Here is a 26210-nt window from a genome sequence, read left to right as displayed (position 1 = left end):
AACACCATGAGACCATCAGTGAGTTAACACCATGAGACACCATCAGTGAGTTAACACCATGAGACCATCAGTGAGTTAACACCATGAGACACTATCAGTGAGTTAACATCATGAGACCATCAGTGAGTTAACAATCATAATGCATGTCATACTGTGGTGATTGTATAATTGTAAGTTGCTGATATGTGACCAGGCACAGTTTAGGGTCTTGTTGAGCCATCTTCAAATGTATTACATGATGTGAAAGTACAGTACAGATGTGAGAGTGACCCCCCTGCACAAAAAAGGCAGCAAATTAGACCCAGGCAACTACCGCCCTGTTTCTATTACATTTACATTTACATTTAGTCATTTAGCTGACGCTTTTATCCAAAGCGACTTACAAGTTCTGTACGACAAGCCATCAGGAAGAGCACAACTCTATCAGCTGAGTAACAATGTTCATCAAAGTGTTGAGTGCTACAGTGTAGGTTAGTTTATTAGGACAAGTGCATGACAGTATGGTTAGTTAGGGTTAGATTTTTTTTTTTTTTTTTTTTTTTTCAGATAATGGTTGAAGAAGTGAGTCTTTAGTCGACGGCGAAAGATTGGACGTGTTTCGGCTGTCCTAACTGGGGTGGGTAGTTCATTCCACCATTGTGGGGCAAGGACTGAGAATAGGCGACTTCTCTTTGATGACCCTCCCGGAGCTTGGATAGGAGTAGGTCTGAGGCGGCCAGAAGATGCAGAGCGTAGGGGTCTTGAGGGTGTGTAGTTAGAGACCATTGACCGGAGGTAGGCGGGAGCAGTTCCCTTTGCCGCACGGTATGCTAGGTCAAGGGCCTTGAAGCGGATTCGTGCAGCAATGGGGAGCCAGTGCAGGTCCCTAAGAAGTGGGGTGACATGGGCCGACTTCGGTAGGTTTGAGATCAGGCGGGCCGCTGCGTTCTGAATGAGTTGAAGAGGCTTAGTGGCAGTGGCCGGGAGGCCAGCGAGCAGTGCGTTGCAGTAGTCGAGGCGGGAGATGACTGTTGATTGGACGAGGAGTTGGGTGGCTTCTTTTGTCAGGAAGGGGCGTATCCTTCTGACTATTCTTACCGCCATCTCGAAAGTCATGGAAAAAATTGTCTATGAACAGGTCGGAAAGTACCTCGCGGGTATAATAATTGGGATCGTTTTCCTCCAGTCTCATCGGCGAACGGTAAGAGGACAGTAATGTTATTTTCAGCCCGATTGTTTATTCATTTCACTGCAAACCATCTGATCAATATATCAACCCATACTAAATAAAGCCGTTACTGACGATCAAGGAATTATAAACGACCCCCCCCCCCCCTTTCCTTCACGCATGTATACTGATCATATACATTTGAATTTTTTAATATAGCATGTATAGGAAAGAAACGCCATCGATAATCTATCATATACGTCAGGGCCTATAACTCGTTTTTGGAATTACTGCTATACTGTCTAAAAACATACTTATATTCTAGACGGTATTAACACAACAATGTATGAATGAAAAAATATAACATTCCCACATCCTCAACGATAGATAATCGATGTTGAATGGGCCATAGTAATGTCAATATAGCAATAAAATTTAAAAAGTTATAGCCCTGCAAAGAAGGTAAACATCTCCATAGGCTTTCAATGGTGGCAGACTGGGTATATGGCGCCCAATGTGTTAATGTTTCTCTGCATATTTTCACACTGCCAACAAAGTACGAAAGTACTTAGTTTTAGTAGAAAAAGCGCCCCCTATCGTCTCCCAGATGGTAAATCACCCTTTTGTAATGGACTCAATGAAAGTGAATGGGAGAACGGATTTCTGACTCCACATTTTACTTCTCACTGATGTAGCCGGGGTCTACCAGAGTTCATTCTGGAGCCTCTGAGCCGCGCGGATCATGTGTTCTACTGTATACACGGTTGATCAATACATTTATCGATTTTTTTCGAATGGCGATCGGAAATTGGAATAAACCATTTGGATACCATCTGACCTCAGGTAAGGAAGCTATGTTATCAGTGTTAGGATAATCAGACTTGTTTTCACGGAGATATAGGCGTTTCCACTATACTGTATGTGATATAGCTGTTTTGACTGTAAAAGCCATGAGGAAATAACAGCAGCGATTATCCGCGCACGGCACAAGCGTGCGTGCGCACACATATACTATCGTTCATCTAGCGTTTATTTGAAAACTATTCATAAATAGGCCGACAAATGACAACGTTCTGGAATATTCCAGTAAACGGCGATAGAATGTGTTGTTTTCCCCCGGAAAACGGGTGATTTTCAAAATGCTATCAAACGGAAATGAAGCGATAAAAATACAATCTGCCTTGCCAATGTTGACTGGAAAATGAGTCTTTGATAAGCGACGGGCAGATTAGACACATAGCCATAATTTAAAACATAGATTAGGCGATATTAACGTTAACATTGGGAGTGGATGGTGGCATCAAGGGGGTAAAAAGGAAAACCCGGCGTGGCACTCAAAGTGTTAACAAGGCGGGTTAGGTGGTGCAGAGTCACGTACACCTCTGCACCGTTGTCCCCCAGGAGCCTTCTACATGGTGTCTCTGGGTGAATGCGTCTCTGACCTGCCGTCTCTCTCTTGGTTTCAGATCAACAACCCAGACATGCGGGTGCAGATCCTGAAGGACTTTGTCAAGCTGCAGTTCCCTTGCACACAGCTCCTGGACTACGCTCTGGACGTGGAGAAGATCACCACCTCCAAGGTCCCTGCTAGATACAAACACACTAGAATAAGAAAGCAAGATTTGGTCGTGTGTGTATATATATATGAAAAAGTCCTGAAAAATGCAGTCTTCTTATATTCAGGCCCATAGGCCCTTTTCACAGTGGTCATGTTGATGTTGACTATCATCGCAGGGTAAACACAGGTGTAATTAATAACGTTAATTATGGTCCCGTTCCATTTAGGTGTGCCAGAAGCATGCCAGTGACACAGAATACCACACCTGAACAGAACCATGTTTAATGTCATTAATTATGTGTGATGATTAACATGTTTCTGTTTCTGTAACATGTTTGTTTATTTATTTATTTATTTTCAGAAACCCAACCTGATCCTCAATGTAGACGGTTTTATTGGTGTGGCTTTTGTGGACCTGCTCAGAGCGTGTGGCGGCTTCACACGGTAAGAACATAGATTGTCACTCTGGTTGGATGACTTACTTCTTTTAGTTGTACTGCACTTGTGCTGTTTAATGACGATACATTTTAATCTAATCTAATTAGTTGAAAAAGCCACGTTAGAGGCACCAATAGCAAGTTTTCCCCCGACACCACGCTAAAATACTGGTACTCTGTATTAGTTAATGTCAGATTGATGTGCGACTGTTGGTAGTAGACTGTCTTGGTGTGGTTTCTCACCGGTTAATCTTGTTTCAGGCTGCCTTGGTGTGGTTTCTCACATGTTAATCTAGTTTCTCACAGTTAATCTTGTTTCAGACTGTCTTGGTGTAGTTTCTCACATGTTAATCTTGTTTCAGAGATGAGGCGGATGAGTTTGTGGAGATCGGAGCGCTGAACGGGATCTTTGTCCTCGGCCGCAGCATGGGATTTATTGGTGAGTGCCGTATGTATTGGTGTGATAACAATGACATCATGACCTCAACAAGTCTGGCACCTGTTGTCGTCTATGTATTGAGCAGGAACCTACAGGATGACTGGCTACTGGTTTGTTTACTTGTGTTCCCTATGGTTAGTTTTAACTGTTAGTATAACTATAAATAGTGTTTGTGAGCATTATAAATAGTTGTGTTCTTATGCAAGCATTATAAATGGTTCTTGTGTTCTTATGCCAGCATTATAATGCTGTCGTAAGTATTGAGCAGGAACCGGGCTGGATGACGGGCTACTGGTTTGTTTACTTGTGTTCGCTACGGTTAGGTTTAACTGTTAGCTTCACTGCATAAATAATAGTTATTGTGTTTGTGAGCATTATAAATAGTTGTGTTCTTATGCGAGCATTATAAATAGTTGTGTTCTTATGCGAGCATTATAGATGGTTGTGTTCTTATGCGAGCATTATAGATAGTTCTTGTGTTCTTATGCGAGCATTATAAATAGTTGTGTTCTTATCCGAGCATTATAGATGGTTCTTGTGTTCTTATGCCAGCATTATAAATAGTTATTGTGTTCTTATGCCAGCATTATAAATAGTTGTGGTGTTCTTATGCCAGCATTATAAATAGTTGTGTTCTTATCCGAGCATTATAGATGGTTCTTGTGTTCTTATGCCAGCATTATAAATAGTTATTGTGTTCTTATGCCAGCATTATAAATAGTTGTGTTCTTATGCCAGCATTATAAATAGTTGTGTTCTTATGAGCTTTATAAATTATTTCTTGTGTTCTTAACTCATTCAGCGCCAGCTATTAACCTCATCCCTGTAGTCAATGCGCCAGCTTTCCATTGCCTATTTTCACTATGCGTCACGATGTTTGCAGAGCTATATCTATATTCTATATTATAGCTATGGAGGCAATACTATGGCTCATTTGACAGTCACTATCTCTCGTCCAACATGTATATATTAAAAAAAAAATCATATATGCGTTCGTGTGTGTGTGTTCGTGGTGAATATTGTATAGTTTCAGAGTGATCCTGGCTAATTCCTGAAAAGCTGAGTTATGGAACGCTATGTGAATTTAGCTAAAGTCATTCGCGTTGCTCGTCTGGACACGTTACTATTTCCAAATCAAAGGTATATAATAGGTATTATGTTTCATCATGAATGCATCAATGGGGGGGGGGTCTTTTTTTGATGCTCTGATCGTCAGCAACGGCATACGTTTTGGAGTACGTTACATATGATCGTTGCGATCGATGTGAAATCATTGTTGGATCAAAGTAGGATTGATGTCATATAGTCCTTACCTTTTACTAGGAGGTATCCCAAAAATAATATTCAAATTGTCTGATCGCGATTTCCAGTATTGATGTCCATTGTGTCCCTGACATGAAACGGCACTAAATAGTAAATAGTTCTTGTGTTATGTGAGCATTATAAATACTTATTGTTCTCATATGAAACACTGTTGATGGACAGGAATGTTTTTGAAAACGGAGGGGGAAATGTGTTTTGAGAAATATCCATAAACATGTGGACATATTACTTTACCACCATATGACCTGGTGTTTTGAGAAGCAGTGAATGTTTCTAGAACAGGAAACATTACTCATGTATTGTGTGAGATTATGTGCAAAAGAAATCGGCACTGGTTTTTGGTGAAGTGCCATTTTTTAAGCTGAAAACGTGTGTCCAAAGCCTGACCTGTGTGTTTGTGCTGACAGGGCATTACCTGGACCAGAAGAGGCTGAAGCAGGGTCTGTACCGTCATCCCTGGGACGACATCTCCTACGTGCTTCCTGAGCACATGTCCATGTAGTTTCACCAGCGCCACCCAGTGGACAACATGATGCCCCGAGGAATGCAGGAAACCTTTTCAACTTCTGACTTTTAACAGCAGCTGCTCTGGGAAAATGTGAGCTTGAGGATTAAGACCAGCAGGGGGTCCCTGGGTTGGAACATCTGGAGGTGTCTGGTTGGAACACCAGGGGCTTGTTTTTAATGGAAGAAGGGGAATCATGTTGCTTTCCCCCCCCCCCCCATTTCTTTTTCTTTTTGGACGAATCTATTTAAATAGGTTAAGGTTGTTAATTTATTCAGTTGTAAACAAAGAGTCAAACCAATGCAAACTGTAACGATAGTACTGTGGGAAGCACAAGGGTTGACTGGTACTTGGGACGATGCACGCACACAAATGGGAGTCGCTCAGTTGGTACAAGGCTGGACTCTCGGCACAATGCATTGTGCTGTCGTATTGGGTCTACAGCAGTAGTTGCTTATGGCAATGATTTATGCTTATTTTAAAGCTTTGCAATATTGTAACTTGTCTTTTTTTTTATGATATTAGAAGGATTCACCGTGGTTATCTTGACTACTTCGCCCGTCTGTATGTGTGTATCTGTCCTGTTCAAATTGTTAAAATTAGCACATCTCCTGAGCCATTTGTCAGTCACTAAATTAGCTTTGAACGTTCATGTCCCCAAGAATAAGACTCCTCCCCTTGTGTCCCTGTCAGGCCACACCTTCTCCTCTCATGTCCCCATCAGGCCACACCTTCTCCTCTCGTATCCCCATCAGGCCACACCTCCCCTAAGGCCCACTGTCAGGCCACACCTTCTCCTCTCGTGTTCCCATCAGGCCACACCTCCCCTAAGGCCCCCTGTCAGGCCACACCTTCTCCTCTCGTATCCCCATCAGGCCACACCTTCTCCTCTCGTGTCCCCATCACGCCACACCTTCTGTCTTCTAATGAGTTTCCTGGCCTGTCAATGGTCCTACAGTCAGTCTTCTGTCAATATTCATAATCCCTAGAGGGAGACACCTGTTGATGACCTCATTACCTTTCTTCTAGCACTACCATATGGATTTATGGATTTATAGCCTGGGATTGTTGAGACTGGCAATATCAGCAACTCTTGTGTCGGTCATCTACCCAGTAAAATGTTGTGTGTGTGTGTGTGAAAGTAGCGGCATACGTGTGGAGACTGTTAGGTCTGCACTCTATTGAGATTAATTCATTCTTTTTTCCATCTTTATTTATTCTTGGAATGACACTGAGGGGCAGCCCTCATCTTCAGTGTCAGATCATTGAGACAGCTCTCATCTTCAGTGTCAGATCATTGAGACAGCTCTCATCTTCAGTGTCAGATCATTGAGACAGCTCTCATCTTCAGTGTCAGATCATTGAGACAGCCCTCATCTTCAGTGTAAGATCATTGAGACAGCCCTCATCTTTAGTGTAAGATCATTGAGACAGCTCTCATCTTCAGTGTCAGATCATTGAGACAGCCCTCATCTTTAGTGTAAGATCATTGAGACAGCCCTCATCTTCAGTGTCAGATCATTGAGACAGCCCTCGTCTTTAGTGTAAGATCATTGAGACAGCCCTCATCTTTAGTGTAAGATCATTGAGACAGCCCTCATCTTCAGTGTCGGATCATTGAGACAGCCCTCATCTTTAGTGTCAGATCATTGAGACAGCCCTCGTCTTTAGTGTCAGATCATTGAGACAGCCCTCATCTTCAGTGTCAGATCATTGAGACAGCCCTCATCTTCAGTGTCAGATCATTGAGACAGCCCTCATCTTCAGTGTCAGATCATTGAGACAGCCCTCATCTTCAGTGTCAGATCATTGAGACAGCCCTCATCTTCAGTGTCAGATCATTGAGACGCCCCTCATCTTCAGTGTCAGATCATTGAGACGCCCCTCATCTTCAGTGTCAGATCATTGAGACAGCCCTCATCTTTAGTGTCAGATCATTGAGACAGCCCTCATCTTCAGTGTCAGATCATTGAGACAGCCCTCATCTTCAGTGTCAGATCATTGAGACAGCCCTCATCTTCAGTGTCAGATCATTGAGACGCCCCTCATCTTCAGTGTCAGATCATTGAGACGCCCCTCATCTTCAGTGTCAGATCATTGAGACAGCCCTCATCTTCAGTGTCAGATCATTGAGACGCCCCTCATCTTCAGTGTCAGATCATTGAGACGCCCCTCATCTTCAGTGTCAGATCATTGAGACGCCCCTCATCTTCAGTGTCAGATCATTGAGACAGCCCTCTTCAGTATCAGATCATTGAGGTTAGATGATTTACCCCGAGTGACCTGGCGATGCACCTTAACGTCATGAACACTAGCAGATCTATAGCATTAATTAGTTAACTTTTTTCCCCAAATAAGGTGAAGAGTTGATGTGTGATCATTGCAAGCAAAACCAAAGTGTGTTTTTAGGACCTCCTTGTTATCTTCCCTATTTTTTTTAACTGAGTCAAGAAGATGGCGGTAAAGGTTATGGGGCTTTTCTAAAACCCATGTATTTTAATAATGAGGCTGTGGAAGAATCGAGGAGGAATCTAGAAACACTTGATTCATTGTGTGATTAATTTAGTCTTCACTGCCTTTCAACACAAGAAGAGCACTGAAATACATCTGCTGAAGTAGATATACTAGTAGTTGCTGAAGTAGATGTTATCTGCTGAAGTAGATGTAATATTATCTGCTGAAGTAGATGTAATATTATTGTTACTATTTGCTGAAGTAGATGTAATATTGTTACTATTTGCTGAAGATGTAATATCTCTTGAAGTAGATGTAATATCTGCTGAAGTAGATTTAATATTGTTACCATCCGCTAAAGTAGATGTACTGAGTCTTAAACGCACCTTTTCAGTGAGGGGACCATGAAGGAAATGTATTTTATCTGGGGAATGATGTGTCACAAAAACTGTTAAGACTCTGGTTTGTAAAATAGTCCTTTATTTTTCTTTGACGTCTCTACATGCTTACTGTCCACTATATGTCTGCTCTCTTTATTTCTTTGTTTTGGTGTTTTTATTTAACTGTGAAATAAATGCTATTTTTTTTAATATGCTGTTATATACATATATATATAGTAGTATAATAAAGAACTCCTTGTTAACTTTTAATGTCATCTGTTATTATATCAGACCAGTGCAAAACTTGTCCTCACCAGTCGGATTTAGTGTAGGAGTTAATGGAGATGACAGCCAACTAGGGGTTGAGACCATGATACATTATCACGATACTGGAGTCACAATATTGTGATATCACTATATTATGATATATTGTGATTTATTACCTTTTTTCAACTGGAAATTATGTCCCCAACAAAAAACATAACATCATTAATATATATATACGTCAACTGTTTTTTTTTTTTTTTTTTTTATAAACAAAGTTTTTTATTCAAAGATTACATTTACATTCATATCTTGCATACAGATGTCATGTCCTTTGTTTTTTCCTTACTGAATATCCCTCCCTCCCGCCCCACCCAGAAAAATAAAAAAGACAAGTAAATAAATACATACAAAATAAAATAAGACGAATACAAAATGTGACATTAGGATCCACTTTAACAGCAATATGGTACTCTTAAAGGATAAGTATATTTGCTATGGATAAAAGGATAAGTATATTTGCTATGGATATAATGAAACATAAGTGCAACTCCAGGTCCGATACACAAGCCAGGTCGTATGACCCTAAATACGTGAGGTGGGAGATTAAATAAATACACGCCTACTGTCACCAACAACCCCAATCAACAGGTAAGCCCACTCAGTGAAAACTGTCCCCCCCCTACATGGCACTCGACATAACTTCAGTCAGGAGGAAACGGATCTATTCTATCTACATACGAGATTAGCGGTTGCCAATGTGTGTAGAATTTATCAGCTGATCCTCGAATTGTAAATTTAATTTTTTCCAGTTTTAGGAATGACATCACATCATTCAGCCATAATCTGGATGATGGGGGAGGTTCTGCTTTCCAATGCAAGAGTATCCTCCTGCGGGCAATCAGTGAGGCAAAGGACACTACATTGTATTGTTTTTTGGTCAAGATCACATCCTCCTCGGGGATCCCAAAGATAGCAATTTGGGGGCAGGGCACTATAGTAATCTCCAGTACCTCCGAGATGGTATCAAAAAAGAACTTCCAGAATGTTATCAGTTTCGAGCAGGACCAGAACATGTGGGTTAGATCCCCTGGTGACTGTGCACATCTGTTACAGTTGTCTGTCACATTGGGATATATTTTAGCCAATCTGGCATTGCTATAATGGACTCTGTGAAGGACCTTAAACTGAATAAGGCCAAGTCTGGCACAGGAGGAAGAGGTATTAACTCCCTCTAGTGCGTCCCCCCACCATTCATCCGAGAAGGCTACCCCTAGTTCAGTCTCCCACCCCGTCCTAATCCTGTTTATGGCCGTGTCTTTTCTAGGTATGGTATCATAGAGATATGAAACATGGCCCCTATCCATACTAGCCGAGTGTCGAAAACGCTCCACACCTGATGGAGGGGGCAACTGTGGAAACGTAGGGGAATGGGTCCTCACAAAATGCCGAATCTGGAAATATCTAAACCGGTCAGAGTGAGGTAAGTTATATGTGTCACATAGGTCCCCAAATTCTGCAAATACACCCTCTATGTATAAGTCACTCAAAGTGATTAGTCCCTCTCTCTTCCATCTAGCGAACCCAGAGTCCAGTGTAGCAGGTAAGAAAAGGTGGTTATTACAGATGGGTGCTGACATAGAGAGCTTAGTCCACCCGCATATCTTTCTCATCTGGGCCCATATCTTTAATGTGGAAACAACAATTGGGTTCTTACTATATTTTGTTGGTGATAGTGGCATTTCACCACAAGCTAAAGCTTGAAGGGAAGATGTTGGGCAAGAACTGGCCTCAAGTTGACCCCAGCTGCTGTCCGGTTCACTCGTCCACAAGACAATTTTGTGAAGATTGGCGGCCCAGTAATAGAACATGAAATTTGGTAGGCCCATTCCTCCCTGACTCCTATCCCTTTGCAGCAAGGATCATTTTATTCTTGGTGTTTTGCCCTCCCAGATAAATGAAGAGATCATCTTATCCAGATCAAGAAAAAATGCTTTGGGGAGAAATAAGGGGAGACTTTGGAATAAGTATAAATATCTGGGTAATACATTCATTTTAATGGAATGTACTCTGCCAGCTAAGGACAGGGGTAAGCCATTCCACCTCTGTAAGTCAGCCTTTACCTTTGTTGTTAATGTGGTAAAGTTTTGTTTTCGAAGAGAGCAAAGAGATTGGGAGATGTTAATGCCCAGGTACTTAAAACCAGTATCCGCTATCTGGAAAGATGGAAGGCGATGGGAAATATTCCGGGCGAGATCATTAATTGGGAAGCATTCACTTTTCTGTACGTTTAATTTGTAGCCAGAAAAGCTTCCAAAAACCTTTAGAAGAGACAAAATATTTGGGATACCGGCCATTGGGTCTGATATGTAGAGCAATAGATCGTCTGCATAAAGAGATACTTTATGCTCGCTACCTCCCCTCCTAATGCCAGAGAACAAGGATTCAGCTCTAAGAGCTATGGACAGGGGTTCAATGGCCGCCGCAAAAATCAATGGAGACAGTGGGCACCCTTGGCGTGTCCCACGTGTGAGTGGGAAGGGCTTAGAACTGAAGCCATTAGTTGTGACACATGCCTGGGGGGCGGTGTACAGTAAGCGTATCCACGTCAACATTTCTTCCCCAAATCCAAACTGTTTTAATGTAAAGAACAAATAGTCCCACTCCACTCTATCGAAGGCTTTTTCCGCGTCCAGAGAAACCACTACCTCCGGGACTATTTGAGAGCTTGGTAGTCCAATAATGCTCAACAGTCTACGAATATTTGTAAAGGAATGGCGGTTCTTTATAAAGCCTGTCTGGTCCTCAGATATTACTGTGGGGAGAACAGCCTCTAGTCTACATGCCAACGCTTTAGCTAATATTTTATTGTCCACATTAAGAAGAGACACAGCTCGATAAGAGGAGCAGTTTATGGGGTCTTTATCCTTCTTAAGGAGTAAAGAGATGGAGGCCTGCGTGAGAGTAGGTGGCAGAGTACCCTTCTGTAATGAGTCATCAAACATCTCTAATAATAAAGGGGCCAATTGATTTGAAAATGTCAACCTGCATGCTGGTGAACTCAATATCTGACTTTAGGAGGACATGTTGTATTCATCTCTTTGGTTGTGAATTATAGAGCAGGTCCAGCTGGATATCGGTATGAAGAAATACAGTCACGAATATGACAATAGGTTAACTTAAAAAGTTAAAATACTTTAAAACTATTGCATACACTCATTGTTTAGATTTTTGGTTTGTTTGTTTATTGTTATTTGCACTTACAAACATACATTCTGGAATAAAAGAACAGTTAAAATGTGCAGGAAAGGTCAAAAAGCCCACAGGCTTATAAGCGACCCCACCCTCTTAAACCTATATAGAATAACTACACAGAAATCCCCCCCCACACACACATTATGCGCAAACACATTGCCCATATCCCTCTCATACACACATTATTATATTATTAATTATATTATAATTATACAACAATTATAATGTTGAAATAAAGACTACTCACAAATACACAAGGATACTAAAGACTACAGGATCTGTAGTTCTTTTTTAAGCTTGCTTTTAAATGTATTTAAAGTGGAACATGTTTCTGTTAGATTTTTTATATCATTCCACATCACTGCACCTTGATAGACAAATGATAATTTGGCAACAGAGGTCCTACAGAAAGGAATGGAATGCGTAAGTCATTATTTCTTCTTGTGAGATGTGCATGATAATGAGAATTAAACTCAAAATAACTGAAAGAAGTTCGGTAAAGATGAAGGACCTGTTGTTGTAACCCTGTTTGGTACTTGTTGACCTCATAAATTGTGAGCAGTTGCAGTTTAATTAATGGTTTGGTTGGGGCTAAGTAAGAAGAGTTGGTTGCAATTCTTACAAAGGATTTCTGAGATCTATGGATTGCTTGTAAGTAAAAAGGGTAGGTGTTGGCCCAAATTATATTGCAGTAAGATGTGAGGAATTAAACTGTAATACAAAGTTAGTAATGTAATCTTTTTTAATTGGTTTTTAACCCTTTGTATAATGCCCAACGATTTTTTTCTTCGATTCTTAAAGCAGAGTTTCTCATAGATATTGACATCTAAGAACTTCACAGATGAAACAAGTTCATTGTTATTGATACAAATCTTGGTTCTGTCTGAAATGTTTTTGTTCTTATTTCTAAAAATAATAAAGTTAGATTTTTTTGACATTGAGGGATAACTTGTTTAACTGAAACCAATAGGACAACTGAATGAGTCCAGAATTTGCTTTATCAATAAGGGAATCAAAATTCTTGTCGGTGACAAAGAGATTTGTGTCATCAGCGAATAATATAGGTGACAATAAACTGCATGCATTTGCAAGACCATTCACATAAATCAAAAACAAGGTATAAATCGTTCCATTTCCTTCATAAATACAAAATTAAAATTAAAAAATTTTGATCGTAAATTTACATTTGTGAATGTGGAATTTGACAAGTAAGATTATTAGATTAATGAGGGAAAATGCATTATCGTCTGTCATTGTAGTCGTGGCAACCACATTATATTTATAGTAGGCCTACCCTCGCTTTCAGCTGCTAGGTGAGGGGGAGGAGCCTAATACCAAATACAGGCGGTTCGTTGCTGCGAATGAAGAAGCGGCCAGGATGTGTGTTCCAGTGGTGGAGAGGAATGGGGTCTCCCGGAGGTCCAAACACCCAGAAGTCATGGTGGCACGTGAGGGCGTGGAGGAGGCACGACGAGGCTACGGGCATGAGCAGACTGCAGAGAATCGCAAGGTACTGAAAAAGGCCAAACAGCTTTTGTTCGATACCTACGACAAGATAAGGGGGGAGGAGTTGATGGAGAAGGTGCAGAGAGTGGAGGCAGCGCATGGTGAACAGCAGTATGGGGAGGCATGGAGGGTCATCAATGAGATGAGTGGGAGGAAAAGGTAGAAGCAGGGACAGGTAGAAGGCAACAGCCCAGAGGAGAGGGTGACCTCCTGGTTCACTCACTTCCGAAATCTACTGGGAACACACTCGACAGTGGATGAAGATGAGGAGACGATACCTGCCGTCCTCACGAATCTCACTATTGACGATGGTCCCTTCACAGCCAGGGAGTTTACCAAAGTGAAATCCACACTGAAGCAGGGGAAAAGTTCTGGGCCGGACGGCATTCCCCCAGAGGTCTATAAGAACAGTGACCTTGACAACATCATCCTGGAGTTCTGCAACCATGCCCTGATGAAAAACAACCAGCCTGATATGTGGTCTCTCTCTAACATCATCCCAGTGCCTAAGTCCGGAGATCTCTCAAAGCTAGACAACTACCGTGGCATAAGTCTGACATGTGTCATTGCAAAGATGTACAATCGCATGATACTAAACCGGATAAGGAAAGCCATCGACCCCCACCTCAGGGAGAACCAAAATGGTTTCCGAGAGAAGAGGACCACTGTGGCCCAGATCTTGGCCTTGAGAAGAATCATCGAGGAGGTTAAGAAGAACAACCTGACAGCGGTACTGTGCTTTATCGACTTCAAAAAGGCTTTTGACTCGATACACAGAGCCGTGATGATGAGGATACTCAAGGCCTACGGAGTCCCTCCCAATCTACTCCGGGCCATAGGGACCATGCACACGGGTACAAGGGCCAAGGTGGTAACCCCAGACGGCAACAGTGAAGAATTTGACATCCTGGCTGGAGTGATGCAAGGGGACACCCTTGCCCCCTTCCTTTTCGTCATAGTCCTCGACTATGCGCTCAGGAAGGCCATCAATGGACGGGAGCAGAAACTTGGTCTCACAATAACCCCAAGGAGATCGAGACGACACCCCGCCATAGTCCTAACAGACCTTGACTACGCGGACGACATCAGCCTGCTCTCTGACCAGGTGGAGCAGGCACAGGAACTCCTGTGCAGAGTGGAGACGGAGTGCGCCAAGGTTGGCCTTAGGCTAAATGCCAAGAAAACCGAGGTCATAATGTATAACATCCTCCCGGATCATCCACCTCTAAGGACAACAGGAGTCTCTGCTCTAAAGGAAGTCAGTGATTTCAAGTACCTGGGCTCGTGGGTCAACTCGTCCGAGCAAGACCTTAAAGTGAGGAAGGCACTTGCGTGGAGGGCTCTGAACGGCATGACCAGTGTGTGGAAATCCAACCTCCCCCGTCAAATCAAGCTCAACTTCTTTCATGCAACAGTTGAGTCTGTCCTTTTGTATGGCAGTGAATGCTGGACCTTGAAGCCCACCCTGCAGAAGTCCTTGGATGGGTGCTACACCAGAATGATGCGTGTGGTGCTCAACATCAACAGGGATGAGCATGTCACTAATGCAAACTTGTATGGGGGGGGTGCTAAAGGTGAGCGATAAAGTGGCAGTCAGGAGAATGAGGCTGGCAGGTCACTGCCAGAGACACCATGAGATGCCAACCAGCAAACTTGTGCTGTGGGAACCAACACACGGGCATCGATCACGAGGACGTCCCACGTTAACCTACGTGGACGTACTCAGGAGAGATGTGGGAACAGAAAGCACCGGCGAGCTAGCCAGATGCATGGAGGATCGGGATGACTGGAAGCACCGATGGAGGGCCCGTCCGAGGACGACCTAGATAGATACCCTACACTATATATACATACACTGTATATACTATCTTTTTTAGACTATTTTTGTATCACAAACAGTACTGTATTTGTTGATTGATTGATTGAAAACTTTATTAACAGATTGCAGAATGGGTACAGTACAGTACAGCTCAATACATACAATTGTTAAGGGGATGCAGACCAGAGAAAGACTTTCGTCTTGGTTACATCAGGGTCCCCATTTTCAATTCATCGTAACATATATGACATACAGATACAGTACTGCTACATCTATACATTTATGACATACCAGATTTGCAAATACAGTACTGTTTGTGATACGAAAAGAGTCCAGAAAAAAAGTATATACATTTGACGTAGAATCTGGTATGTCTGAATCTTGTAGATCTGGTATGTCATAAATGTATAGATGTAGCAGTACTGTCTATCTGTATGTCATATGTTATGATGAATTGAAAATGGGGGACCCTGATTGATTGATTGAAAACTTTATTAACAGATTGCAGAATGGGTACAGTACAGTACAGCTCAAAACATACAATTGTTAAGGGGATGCAGACCAGATAAAGACTTTCGTCTTGTTTACATCAGGGTCCCCCATTTTGATATAAACAAGACGAAAGACTTTCTCTGGTCTGCATCCCCTTAACATGTGTATCACTATCTGTATTGAGCTGTACTGTATTGTACCCATTCTGCAATCTGTTAATACACTTTTCAATCAATCAATCACTACTGTATAGGAGCCAAAGCACTCATGAGTTATACCTTATTTCTATTGGCTTAGTTGCCACTGTTAAAGTCTACATTTCAGGTGGCGTAGCGGAGATTGTGCTCGTCACCAACGCAGGAGATGCTGGGTTTGAGCCCAGCTCTCGGCGTTGCTACCAGCTTGGCTGGTCGTTCATACTAATACAATTGGCAGTATTAGAGGGTGGGAATCTGGCGTTGTGGACAGCAACGCCTACAGGTCAGGTCTCGGCGCTTGCTCAGCGGGGCAGGACTTGGTGGAGATAGCGTGCCCTCCCACGCGTTACACTCCACCAATGAGAGTCCTCGCTGCCAAGTGAAAAAAGCGTCACTGGCTTGACGGCGCACGTCTCGGAGGAAGCGTGCGTTCGACATCAGGAGTCAGGACACCCTTGTACCGACTCGTGGGAGAACATGCGTACAACAACCAGGTAGGGGGGAGGAGGGGAATTGGCACAACAACTAAATTGGGACGGGGAGAAAATCTGAGAAAAATAGGAGAAAGAGAAGGTAAAAAAATAAAATAAAAATCTACATTTCAGAATACAATGGGGCTTAGCTGTATATTTAGGTTATTGTATTATATGAATGTGTATATGTTTATTTTTATAACCTTACATTGAAACGGCATTAGGAATATTGATTGGATTTAGATAAAGTCATTGAACCGTCTTATTTGTCATAATAGAACATTCTAGAACATTTGTGTATCTATACATATTCAACAATTCTCTCAGAAGATCTCATTGTGCATCTTGAAACAGTACTGAACAGATAGACTAAGGCCCGTTTAGACGAGCGTTTTGTGAACAGAAACCGCAAAAGTCATCTTGCGGTTTCACTTTAAATTTTACGCTTAGACGAGCGTTTTGGGATGGAATTCTGCGTGCAGACGACGCTGTAACGACTCGAGACGACGGAGCCCCACTGTCACACGATTGGCGCATATGTCACATGACGTGTTGTGAAGACCCGCCCTACTCTGCCTCTGATTCGCAGACTGTGGATGGGGAATGTGATTGCACCAAAGCAGAGTCACTCACAGACAGTGGGTCCACTCACGCCGCGGGACAGATTATTGTGTATTTAACCCTTTCACTGCCACACGACAGCCGGTTGTGTGATAGTAAAGGGTTAACCTTCTGTCGTGTGGCAGTGAAAGGGTTAAAAGTACTGCCAATGTAGCCTTCAGGTGATCTCCGTTGATATAAGTCAGACATACTTGCTTTGTTTACGTCTCGGCTACTGGCGCATACCTGCTACCTGTGACGTAAGCAGTACGCGCGACCACAGCCGTGACAACCCTTTCGTCATCGTTTTAACAGATTTATACGTTTTGATAGTTTAGACGAGATCGCAAAGCTTTTACGTTTCTAGGTATTCCACCCTGGAAGGTAGTCTCACTTTTTTGCGGTTTCACCCCGTAAAAACGCCGTTTCCGAAACGAAAGGCACATCCGCAAAAATATTTTTGCGGATTCAACTGCTAGCGTTTCCGTCTAAACGGGGCCTAAACAACATAGATTGAAGCCTGCATAAGGTGCCTTGCCTACCGTTTTGCTGTGGAATACCACTTAAACTACTCAGACTGACGCCCCATAACAGCAGCAGCGGACATGTCTGTCCGGGTCGCGTCTATGCCAAATACAACGCAGTTCGGTTTCCGGGTTCCTCTGATGGAGGCGGTGGTTTCAGCCATAGATATATCTATGGTTTCAGCAGCAGCGGCCGTCTTCTTCCAAGGCGGCGCGTTCTTATTAATCCCTAATGTCATGTATGTTGTGTATGTCATAAATGTCGATATGAATTGAAATGGGGGACCCTGATGTAAACAAGACAAACGTCTTTCTCTGGTCTGCAGCCCCTTAACAATTGTGTGTATTGCGCCGTACTGTATTGTACCCATTCTGCAATCTGTTAAATAAAGTTTTCATTCATTCATTCATTTCTCCAAAGGGAACACAGTTTATTGAGTCTGGCGTTGTTGTACTTTATCTATTTAGTGTTACTTTTGGGAGTAGTGGGGGAGAAATGAATGAAAAGGGAACACAGTTTCTTGAGTCTGGCGTTGTTGTACTTTATCTATTTAGTGTTACTTTTGAGAGTAGTGGGGGAGAAATGAATGAAAACTTTATTTAACAGATTGCAGAATGGGTACAATACACACAATTGTTAAAGGGATGCAGACCAGAGAAAGACGTTTGTCTTGTTGATTGATTGATTGATTGAAAACTTTATTAACAGATTGCAGAATGGGTACAGTACAGTACAGCTCAATACATACAATTGTTAAGGGGATGCAGACCAGAGAAAGACTTTCGTCTTGTTTACATCAGGGTCCCCCATTTTCAATTAATCGTAACATATATGACATACATGACATACAGATAGACAGTACTGCTACATCTATACATTTATGACATACCAGATTTGCAATTACAGTACTGTTTGTGATACAAAAGAGTCCAGAAAAAAGAGTATATACATTTGACGTAGAAACTGTACATTGGATTGGGTAGGTGGGGGTGGGGGGGGACTGTACATTGGAGGTGGTTGGGTAGGAGTGGGGGGGGGAGGTGGGTAGGAGGGGTGGGTGGGGGACACTGTATAACTGTACAAACAAAACTGTACATTGGATTATTGACAAGACCATACTTGGTAATTTACTGTATATTGGAGGGGGTTGTGTTCGGACATTTACAGGGGCCAGTTTCGAGTTGCAGTCTCCCTTAGGTGTTTTTTGAGAGTGTGTTTGAAAGTGGGTAGTGATTCACATTCCTTTACAGCTTTGGGTAGGGCGTTCCACATTGATGTGGCATAATTGCGAAACGTGTTTAGTCCCTTGTTTGAGCCGAATCTGGGTTTAACATGATTTGTGGAGCTCCCTCTGGTGTTGTGATCGTGGTATTCACTGACCTTTGGGAAGTATTTTGACATGTACATGGGTACCTTGGTCGTGTAGTGTATCTTGTAGACCAGGCCCATTGCAAGTTGCTGTACTCTGTCGTCTACTCTAAGCCACCCTAGGTTGTCAAAGTGGGCAGGGGTGAGGTGGGTTCTAGGAGTAAGGTCAAGCAGTAGTCTGACCAGTTTGTTTTGAGATGTTTGTAATTTTGTTTTTAGCGCCTTTGAGGTGCTTTGGTACCATGAGGTGCAAGCATAGTCGTAGTACCCTTGAATGAGTGCTCCTGCTAGAGTCTTCAGGGTATTCTTGTTTACCAGTGAGGAGATCCGGTACAAGAATCGAGTTTGTTGGTTGACTTTTTTTATTACATTGGATGCCATTTTGTCACAGGAAAGATTTGCCTCTAGGATGGAACCCAGGTAATATCTTCTTTCCTTGTGACAATATTGTCACCCACTGTAACTGAGAAGCCGTCGGTCTTGCTGAGTTTGTTATTTGAACCGAAGAGAATGGACTCTGTTTTGCCCATGTGTAATGATAGTTTGTTATCAGCGAGCCATATGCAGATTTTGCCTAGTTCTGAGCTGAGGGTTTTTTCAACCTGTAACTTGTTCTTGTCAGAGACCAGCAGGGCTGAGTCGTCCGCAAACAGGAACAAGTTGCAGTCACAAGCTGACGACATGTCATTTGCATAAATTAAGAACAGTAGCGGACCTAGTATGCTTCCTTGTGGAACACCACAGCTTACTGTGAGGGGGGGGGGATTGGGTACCGTTTACCTCCACCATCTGCTCTCTCCCCTCCAGGTAGGATTGCATCCAGCTCACTGATAGACTATCAAAACCAATTGCTTTTAGCTTGTCAATCAGAATGGTGTGATTGACAGTGTCGAAGGCCTTTTGTAGGTCCAGCATGACCATGCCGCAGTATTTGCCCGCGTCCACCTCTTGTTTGATGTGGTCGTTTAAATTGAGAAGGCATGTGTCAGTGGAGTGGGATGTTCTGAAGCCAGATTGGAATTCGTAGATTAGATTTTTTTCCGCAAGGTATTTTTCGACCTGTTTACATCAGGGTCCCCCATTTTCAATTCATATCGACATTTATGACATACACAACATACGCGACATTAGGGATTAATAAGAACGCGCCGCCTCGGAACTTCGTCGGAAGAAGACGGCCGCTGCTGCTGAAACCGTCGCCTCGCTGGCTCTTCCGCTTCACAGCGCGGCAGCGGGCGATAAGGGAGGCGTGCTAGGCGTGGTCACGTGGGCTTAGTGGCCAATCAGAGGAACCCGGAAAAACCGAACTGCGTTGTATTTGGCATAGACGCGTCCGGCGTCGTCTACGCAGGCACGCGTGATTACGAAACCTAGCCGCATTTCTCGGAGACGCTCTCTGATTGGCCGACGCCTGTTTCTACACTGGTTAAGCTTAGGCACTCTTCGAAGTTGGTTAAGGTTAGAGTTTGTCTTAGAGCGGTTTCGACGGTTAAGCTTAGGCACTCTTTCGAAGTTGGTTAAGGTTAGAGTTTAGAGCATGGCGATAGAAGGCCAGGTAGTTTGCAGCAGGGGCGTATCTAGACCCAGCACTTCAGTAGGGCACAGAAGGGCTCCAAAAACATTGAAAAAAATGTGGCCGGTTTTGGCCGGTTTGTGGGCGAAAATGGGTGGATTTTGTAACTATTTTTTTTAAACTTTATTTCGGTTTTAGGGTTAGGTTAGGGTTATGTTATTTAATTATTTGGGGGAGCCAGCCCCCCAAACTCCTGAAATGCATAGTAATCTATGAAATAAATAAAACAATCTGACATTTATATTAAAAAGAGCTAGCCCCCCAAACCCCTAAAATACATAGAAATCTATGCATTTTGGAACAGTTACTATATATATAGTCAAGAAAGCATTTAGTCATACTTAAAGTTTAAAGTGCTTTACTTGCATTGAACATTGCATTGAACATTGAATATTGAGGAGACATCATTAGAAAGCACAATGTATGTTTCCATAGTTACGCAGATTACACACAATTGTACATCTCCGCTGAACCAAATTATCACACAGCTATAAACTCCATTTCCGCCTGTCTCTTAGCAATAAACAAATGGATGACGAACAACTTCCTAAAATTAAATGAGGGCAAAACTGAAATCCTACTAGTCGGTCCTATAACAAAAAGAGAAATGTTACAGAGCAATATGGGGCAACTTACTCCTTGGATCAAACCCAAAGTTACAAGTAAATAACCTACACTGGCTTCCGGTAACATTTAGAATTGATTTCAAGGTCCTCCTCCTTATATACAAAGTATAAACATTGCGATCCATCTACTATTGAAGGTTCCAAGCCACAGTCTAAAGAAAATCGGGGATGCAGCCTTTGCTAACTATGCACCAAAGTTATGGAACACACTACCTATGGACATTAGGGAAGCTAGATCTCTTAATATTTTCAGAAATAAGCAAAAAACGTACCTCTTCACCATAGCCTTCTAATACACCCCGCTGTTGATTGTACTGTAGCACTATTTTACTCTGGCCATTCTATTGCATGATTTTACTATCTATTCTACTATTCTATTATTGCACTGTATTATTGGTGTGCAAACCAGTCAACTTACAAAAAATAGCCTGTTGGAGGATTTCAACAAGATAAATGCGACAACATTGCAAAATATTTCACTATAATATTTCAAAGTGAAGTAAAAAATATTATAATAATTATTTGATCATGTTAAATGATCATTTGATCATGTTAAAAAAGGGGAAATAAAAAACATTTGTAAAAAAAAAAAAAATGTAATCAGTGGGGCACAGATTATCATCAGTAGGGTGGTCTAAATACGCCGATGTACATGGCACTACATGGCACTACATGAGCCTTCTCTGTGGCCGCACCCACCCTCTGGAACTCACTCCCTCCAAACATCCGTAGTGCTACAAATCCCAACTCAAAACCCACCTTTTCACAAAATTTTTAAATGACTCTGCCTGATTTCCCCTTTTTCCTTTCGTTTTCTTTCTTTTCTTTCCTTTTGATTAATATTTTGTTGTTACGTTGTTCCCTGTCCCCCTCCCTTAGCTGTTAAGCGCCTTGGGTCTCCTGAAAGGCGCTAAATAAATTTAAGATATTATTATTATGATTATTATTACATGGTACTACAGGGTACTACATGGCACTACATGGTACTACATGGCACTACATGGTACTACATGGCACTACATGGCACTACATGGTACTACATGGCATTACATGGCACTACAGGGTACTACAGGGTACTACATGGTACTACAGTACATGGTACTACATGGCATTACATGGTACTACAGGGTACTACATGGCACTACAGGGTACTACATGGTACTACATGGCACTACAGGGTACTACATGGTACTACAGGGTACTACATGGCACTACAGGGTACTACATGGCACTACAGGGTACTACATGGTACTACATGGCACTACAGGGTACTACATGGCACTACATGGTACTACATGGCACTACAGGGTACTACATGGTACTACAGGGTACTACATGGTACTACATGGCACTACAGGGTACTACATGGCACTACAGGGTACTACAGGGTACTACATGGCACTACAGGGTACTACATGGTACTACATGGCACTACAGGGTACTACATGGTACTACATGGCACTACAGGGTACTACATGGCACTACAGGGTACTACATGGTACTACATGGCACTACAGGGTACTACAGGGCACTACAGGGTACTACATGGCACTACAGGGTACTACATGGTACTACATGGCACTACAGGGTACTACATGGCACTACAGAGTACTACAGGGTACTACATGGCACTACATGGTACTACATGGCACTACAGGGTACTACATGGTACTACATGGCACTACAGGGTACTACATGGTACTACAGGGTACTACATGGCACTACAGGGTACTACATGGCACTACAGGGTACTACATGGCACTACAGGGTACTACATTGAAATATGACATTTGTTTTAATATACTTTGAACAATTGAACAATATAAAATATATTAACTAAATATCATTGAATCAGACAAATTAACTGAGCAGATCATAATAATTGTTCTTATTGTGACATATATGTCATGTAACATTTTCATGTCCATTTTAAGGTTATATGCCCGGTGTGACGTATGTGTCACAGCAATTTTTATCGATTGTTTTCTTTATCATTTTGTTCAAGAAATGTGTTCACAACAGGTTATATATCATAAAGGACATGTTATGTAAGCATTATAATTCTTAAATGGGCAAATCTTACCTTTTAGCAACAAGAATCTAGCTTTTGAATGCTAGCTACTTCTGTCAGCTTAGTCACCACCATCAATCAGCATTGTGGAAAGGTGGTTATGGGAGCACAACATCACATGACCTGTCACATGACCCACCAGGATGTTCCACCGGTGTCCCTTTGGGACTTCATAAGGTAAAATCAAGGAAAAAGCTTTATATGGAAATTTCCAGAACATGTAAAGTACATGTGACACCTGCGTCACCGTGGGTCCTTATGGGTAAAATTAAACTTCTTCAACTTGAACCTGTGTGGTATGTGTATCTGGGCATCTGTGTGTGATGGAGGAGATATGATCAGCTGCCCGACAGAGCCTTTATCCTATCCTCTGACGGAGGCTGTGTATGTTTGAACTGTAAAACCCCACAGGCAGAGCTACTGTACCAGATCTGTCTGAACTGTAAAACACCACAGTCGGTTGCGAGGAGGAAACTGGAGCAACTGGAGGAAACCCACAAAGACACAGGGAGAACATGCCAACTCCACACAGAAAGTACCTGGGCCCTCATTTATCAACAATTCTTAGAAAGTGTTCTATTTTAGTACTTAAGCACAGAATTTAAAATGTGTGTACACACAGAAATATTGGGATTTATCAACCGTGCGTACACGGGTCCTACGCTCCTCCGTGTTGATAAATACCATTCGTTCTTACCGTCAATGCTCGTGCACGATTATCCATATATGGTAATGAAACACCCCCCATGGGATGTGAAATAATGGACTGACCCAAGCGAACTATGAGAAACTTCACAAGCGAGATTGTTCATGGAGGCGCTGCCGAACCAACAAGACACAACCCGTGTTATGGGATAAATAAAAGGATGGCGGACTTGTACATGGTGATGTCAGATATCAACGACTCCCTAAGACCATTGCTGCAATTCTGCCTGGACAGCTCAAAATACTAATAAAGACCGTTAACCAGCTGTTTGGCAAGCTGACAAAGACATCATTGATATTCTCACGAACAATGATGCAAGTTTCTCCTTCTTCTACCAGCCGAAAGATGGATTATAAACGGCAGTACTGGATTCTATTCTACCATCCTTTCCCCTGTGTGACTAGTTGGCGGGACCAGCAGGGGGCGGTAGCAGGCAGAGAGTGTCGGAGAGAGATGGGAGGAGATATATGGAGGCGAGAGACGGAAGGAGAGTCTCTTCGGCAGTGAACTTGACCATGAACAGTCGCAACAGGCGTGTGCTCCGGAAGAGCCCCGTTGAAGGAGTGATCTGGAAGAGCCCCGTGGGATAGCGACGGGTGATAAGAAGTACTTGCCGTTTTTGCTAGTTAACGTGATATCCTAGAAGTACCAGCGATAGTGTGTGAGCAAACGGTACAGAACAAAGCACTAATGTTCATAGTAGTCGGGTTACAGTAGTAGTGTGACGGTATAAGTAGCGTGCGGCTAACAGCATATCTGAGTCCATAGTAGTCGGGTTACAGTAGCAGTGTGGCGGTATAGAGTGCAAGCCCAGATACGCGCATGGGCCTACAACCAGTCTGCTCCGGCTGCCTGCAACCAGTCTGCCCCGGCTACCTGCGACCAGATCTGCACCTGGCTGCCTAAAGCATACGGGAGTTTGCCCCGTTCAACAGAGGTCGTCCTCGCCCAGCACACACTCTCAGCCAGCACTGCCTCTCTGCTCCAGCTCCGCCTGCTAGTATCCTCGCCGAGAGTGTTCGACGCCATCTTGCCTTCCGGACGACAGTGGCGCGGCGAGGCGGCCATTTTGGATGAGTATAAATGAGCATTGATGCTCCGGGGCTATTATACAGTACACAGTGTGGTGCAGCCTGCGGGCGAGTCAGCGTTGCTATTACAGTTCATAAGGGGAACCCCAAACAATATATGCCGGCATTAAGATAGGACTTTTGTAAGGTATTAGTGGGCCCACCCTTTTGCTTTCTTTTCATTTCCTTTGAGTGTGATACCGTGTTGGTGTTTAATAATATTTTCCCATCTAGTTAACCCTTTCTCTGTGGAGAAGTTACAGACCTGGTGTATTATAAATAAAGCCTAGAGAGGGCGGTTAGGTGGCCGAGCGGAGATTGCGTTCGTCACCAGCCCCGGAGCTGAGCTGGATTTGCCTGTTCGAATCCAGCTCACAGCTCCGGGGTTGTCACCAGCTTGGCTGGCCGTCTGCACTGATACAATTGGCTGTATCAGAGGGTGGGAGAAGCTGGCGGGGTGGGTCCGGGTCGTTGTAAACAGCGACTCCTACAGTTCGGTCGGGGCGCCTGCTAAGCGCGGATTGGACGTGAGGGGGATAGTGTGGTCCTCCCACACGCTACGCCCTCTCAATGAGAATCCGCGCTGCCAGGTGAAAAGAAGCGGTGATTGGCTGGACGTGTGTCGGAGGAAGCACGTGGTAGCCTCCACTCTCCCAGATGATCTGACTGTGGGGGGTAAGTGCGCAGCGACCAGGAAGGGACTGGGAATTGGCATACGACTAACATTGGGATGGGAGAAAATCGGAGGAAAATGGAGGGGGAAAAAGACCAATAAAAAAAATAAAAAATAAAGCCTAGAGAGGTATTATTCTTGCCGTATAATTAAAGCCTTTTGAGGTATTATACAGAGTGAAGACCCAGACGTGGGCGATGAGTCAAACACATTGAAGTATATTATCCCTGATAGTAACCCAGAGGTGGGTGTATAATATATGTGTTCATGAGGTATGGAGTTACAAGCAGAACTATAGTGGGACTTCAGTCCCATTGGTCACTTATATTAAATCATTGTAACTGACCAGTATAAGTAACATTAAAGAATTAGATGGGAGATCTGTGTGTGTGTCTATCCATGAGCCGTTTAACAACTCTTTTGGTGTGGGTAACGTTAACATAATTAACCCCTTCCTATTCCACCTTTCCCTTTTCATTATAAGGTTTCTAGGGTCATTGAGGGAGGGTACTACTTGCGGGGGGAACTCAGGGTATTTATTTACAATTCACTAGGTGTGGGAGGGCTTAAGGAGCAACTGGGGGAAGTGGGAGCGTGTTGGGGAGTACTGCTGACCGCCCTGCTGCAGGGGAGGAAGACCAGAGTACCAGACCAGGTTGGTAAATCCCGGGCCCCATCCACTCACACTACCAGCCTCCAGTCGACACCCCAGGCCCAAAGACGAGGGTGCAGTCAGACGGAGCTCTACT

General features: G+C 43.1%; 1 protein-coding gene and 1 long non-coding RNA gene across 2 annotated transcripts in view; one reads left to right on the top strand and one right to left on the bottom strand.

Moving 5' to 3' along the window:
* The window catches only part of LOC311238584 (ATP-citrate synthase-like), an 81903-nt gene extending 76452 nt beyond the window's left edge, over window positions 1–5451 (top strand). The window contains exons 25-28 of the mRNA XM_084326693.1: window positions 2614–2727; window positions 3067–3149; window positions 3505–3581; window positions 5312–5451. Of these exons, the coding sequence (XP_084182819.1) occupies window positions 2614–2727; window positions 3067–3149; window positions 3505–3581; window positions 5312–5406 (369 nt within the window). The 3' untranslated portion in view covers window positions 5407–5451. The remainder of the gene's footprint in view (window positions 1–2613; window positions 2728–3066; window positions 3150–3504; window positions 3582–5311) is intronic.
* Window positions 5311–8507, bottom strand: LOC311238585. Its single transcript, XR_014620382.1, has 2 exons — window positions 6232–8507; window positions 5311–6171 (listed from the first exon to the last, which is right to left on the bottom strand). It is a non-coding gene; the product is annotated as an uncharacterized lncRNA (long non-coding RNA).
* Window positions 8508–26210: the final 17703 nt, after the last annotated feature.

The sequence above is a fragment of the Notolepis coatsorum genome (genome assembly GCF_963971535.1).
Source record: "Notolepis coatsorum genome assembly, chromosome: 12".
Taxonomy (NCBI): Eukaryota; Metazoa; Chordata; class Actinopteri; order Aulopiformes; family Paralepididae; genus Notolepis; species Notolepis coatsorum.
This window is presented reverse-complemented; position numbering and strand designations above follow the sequence as displayed.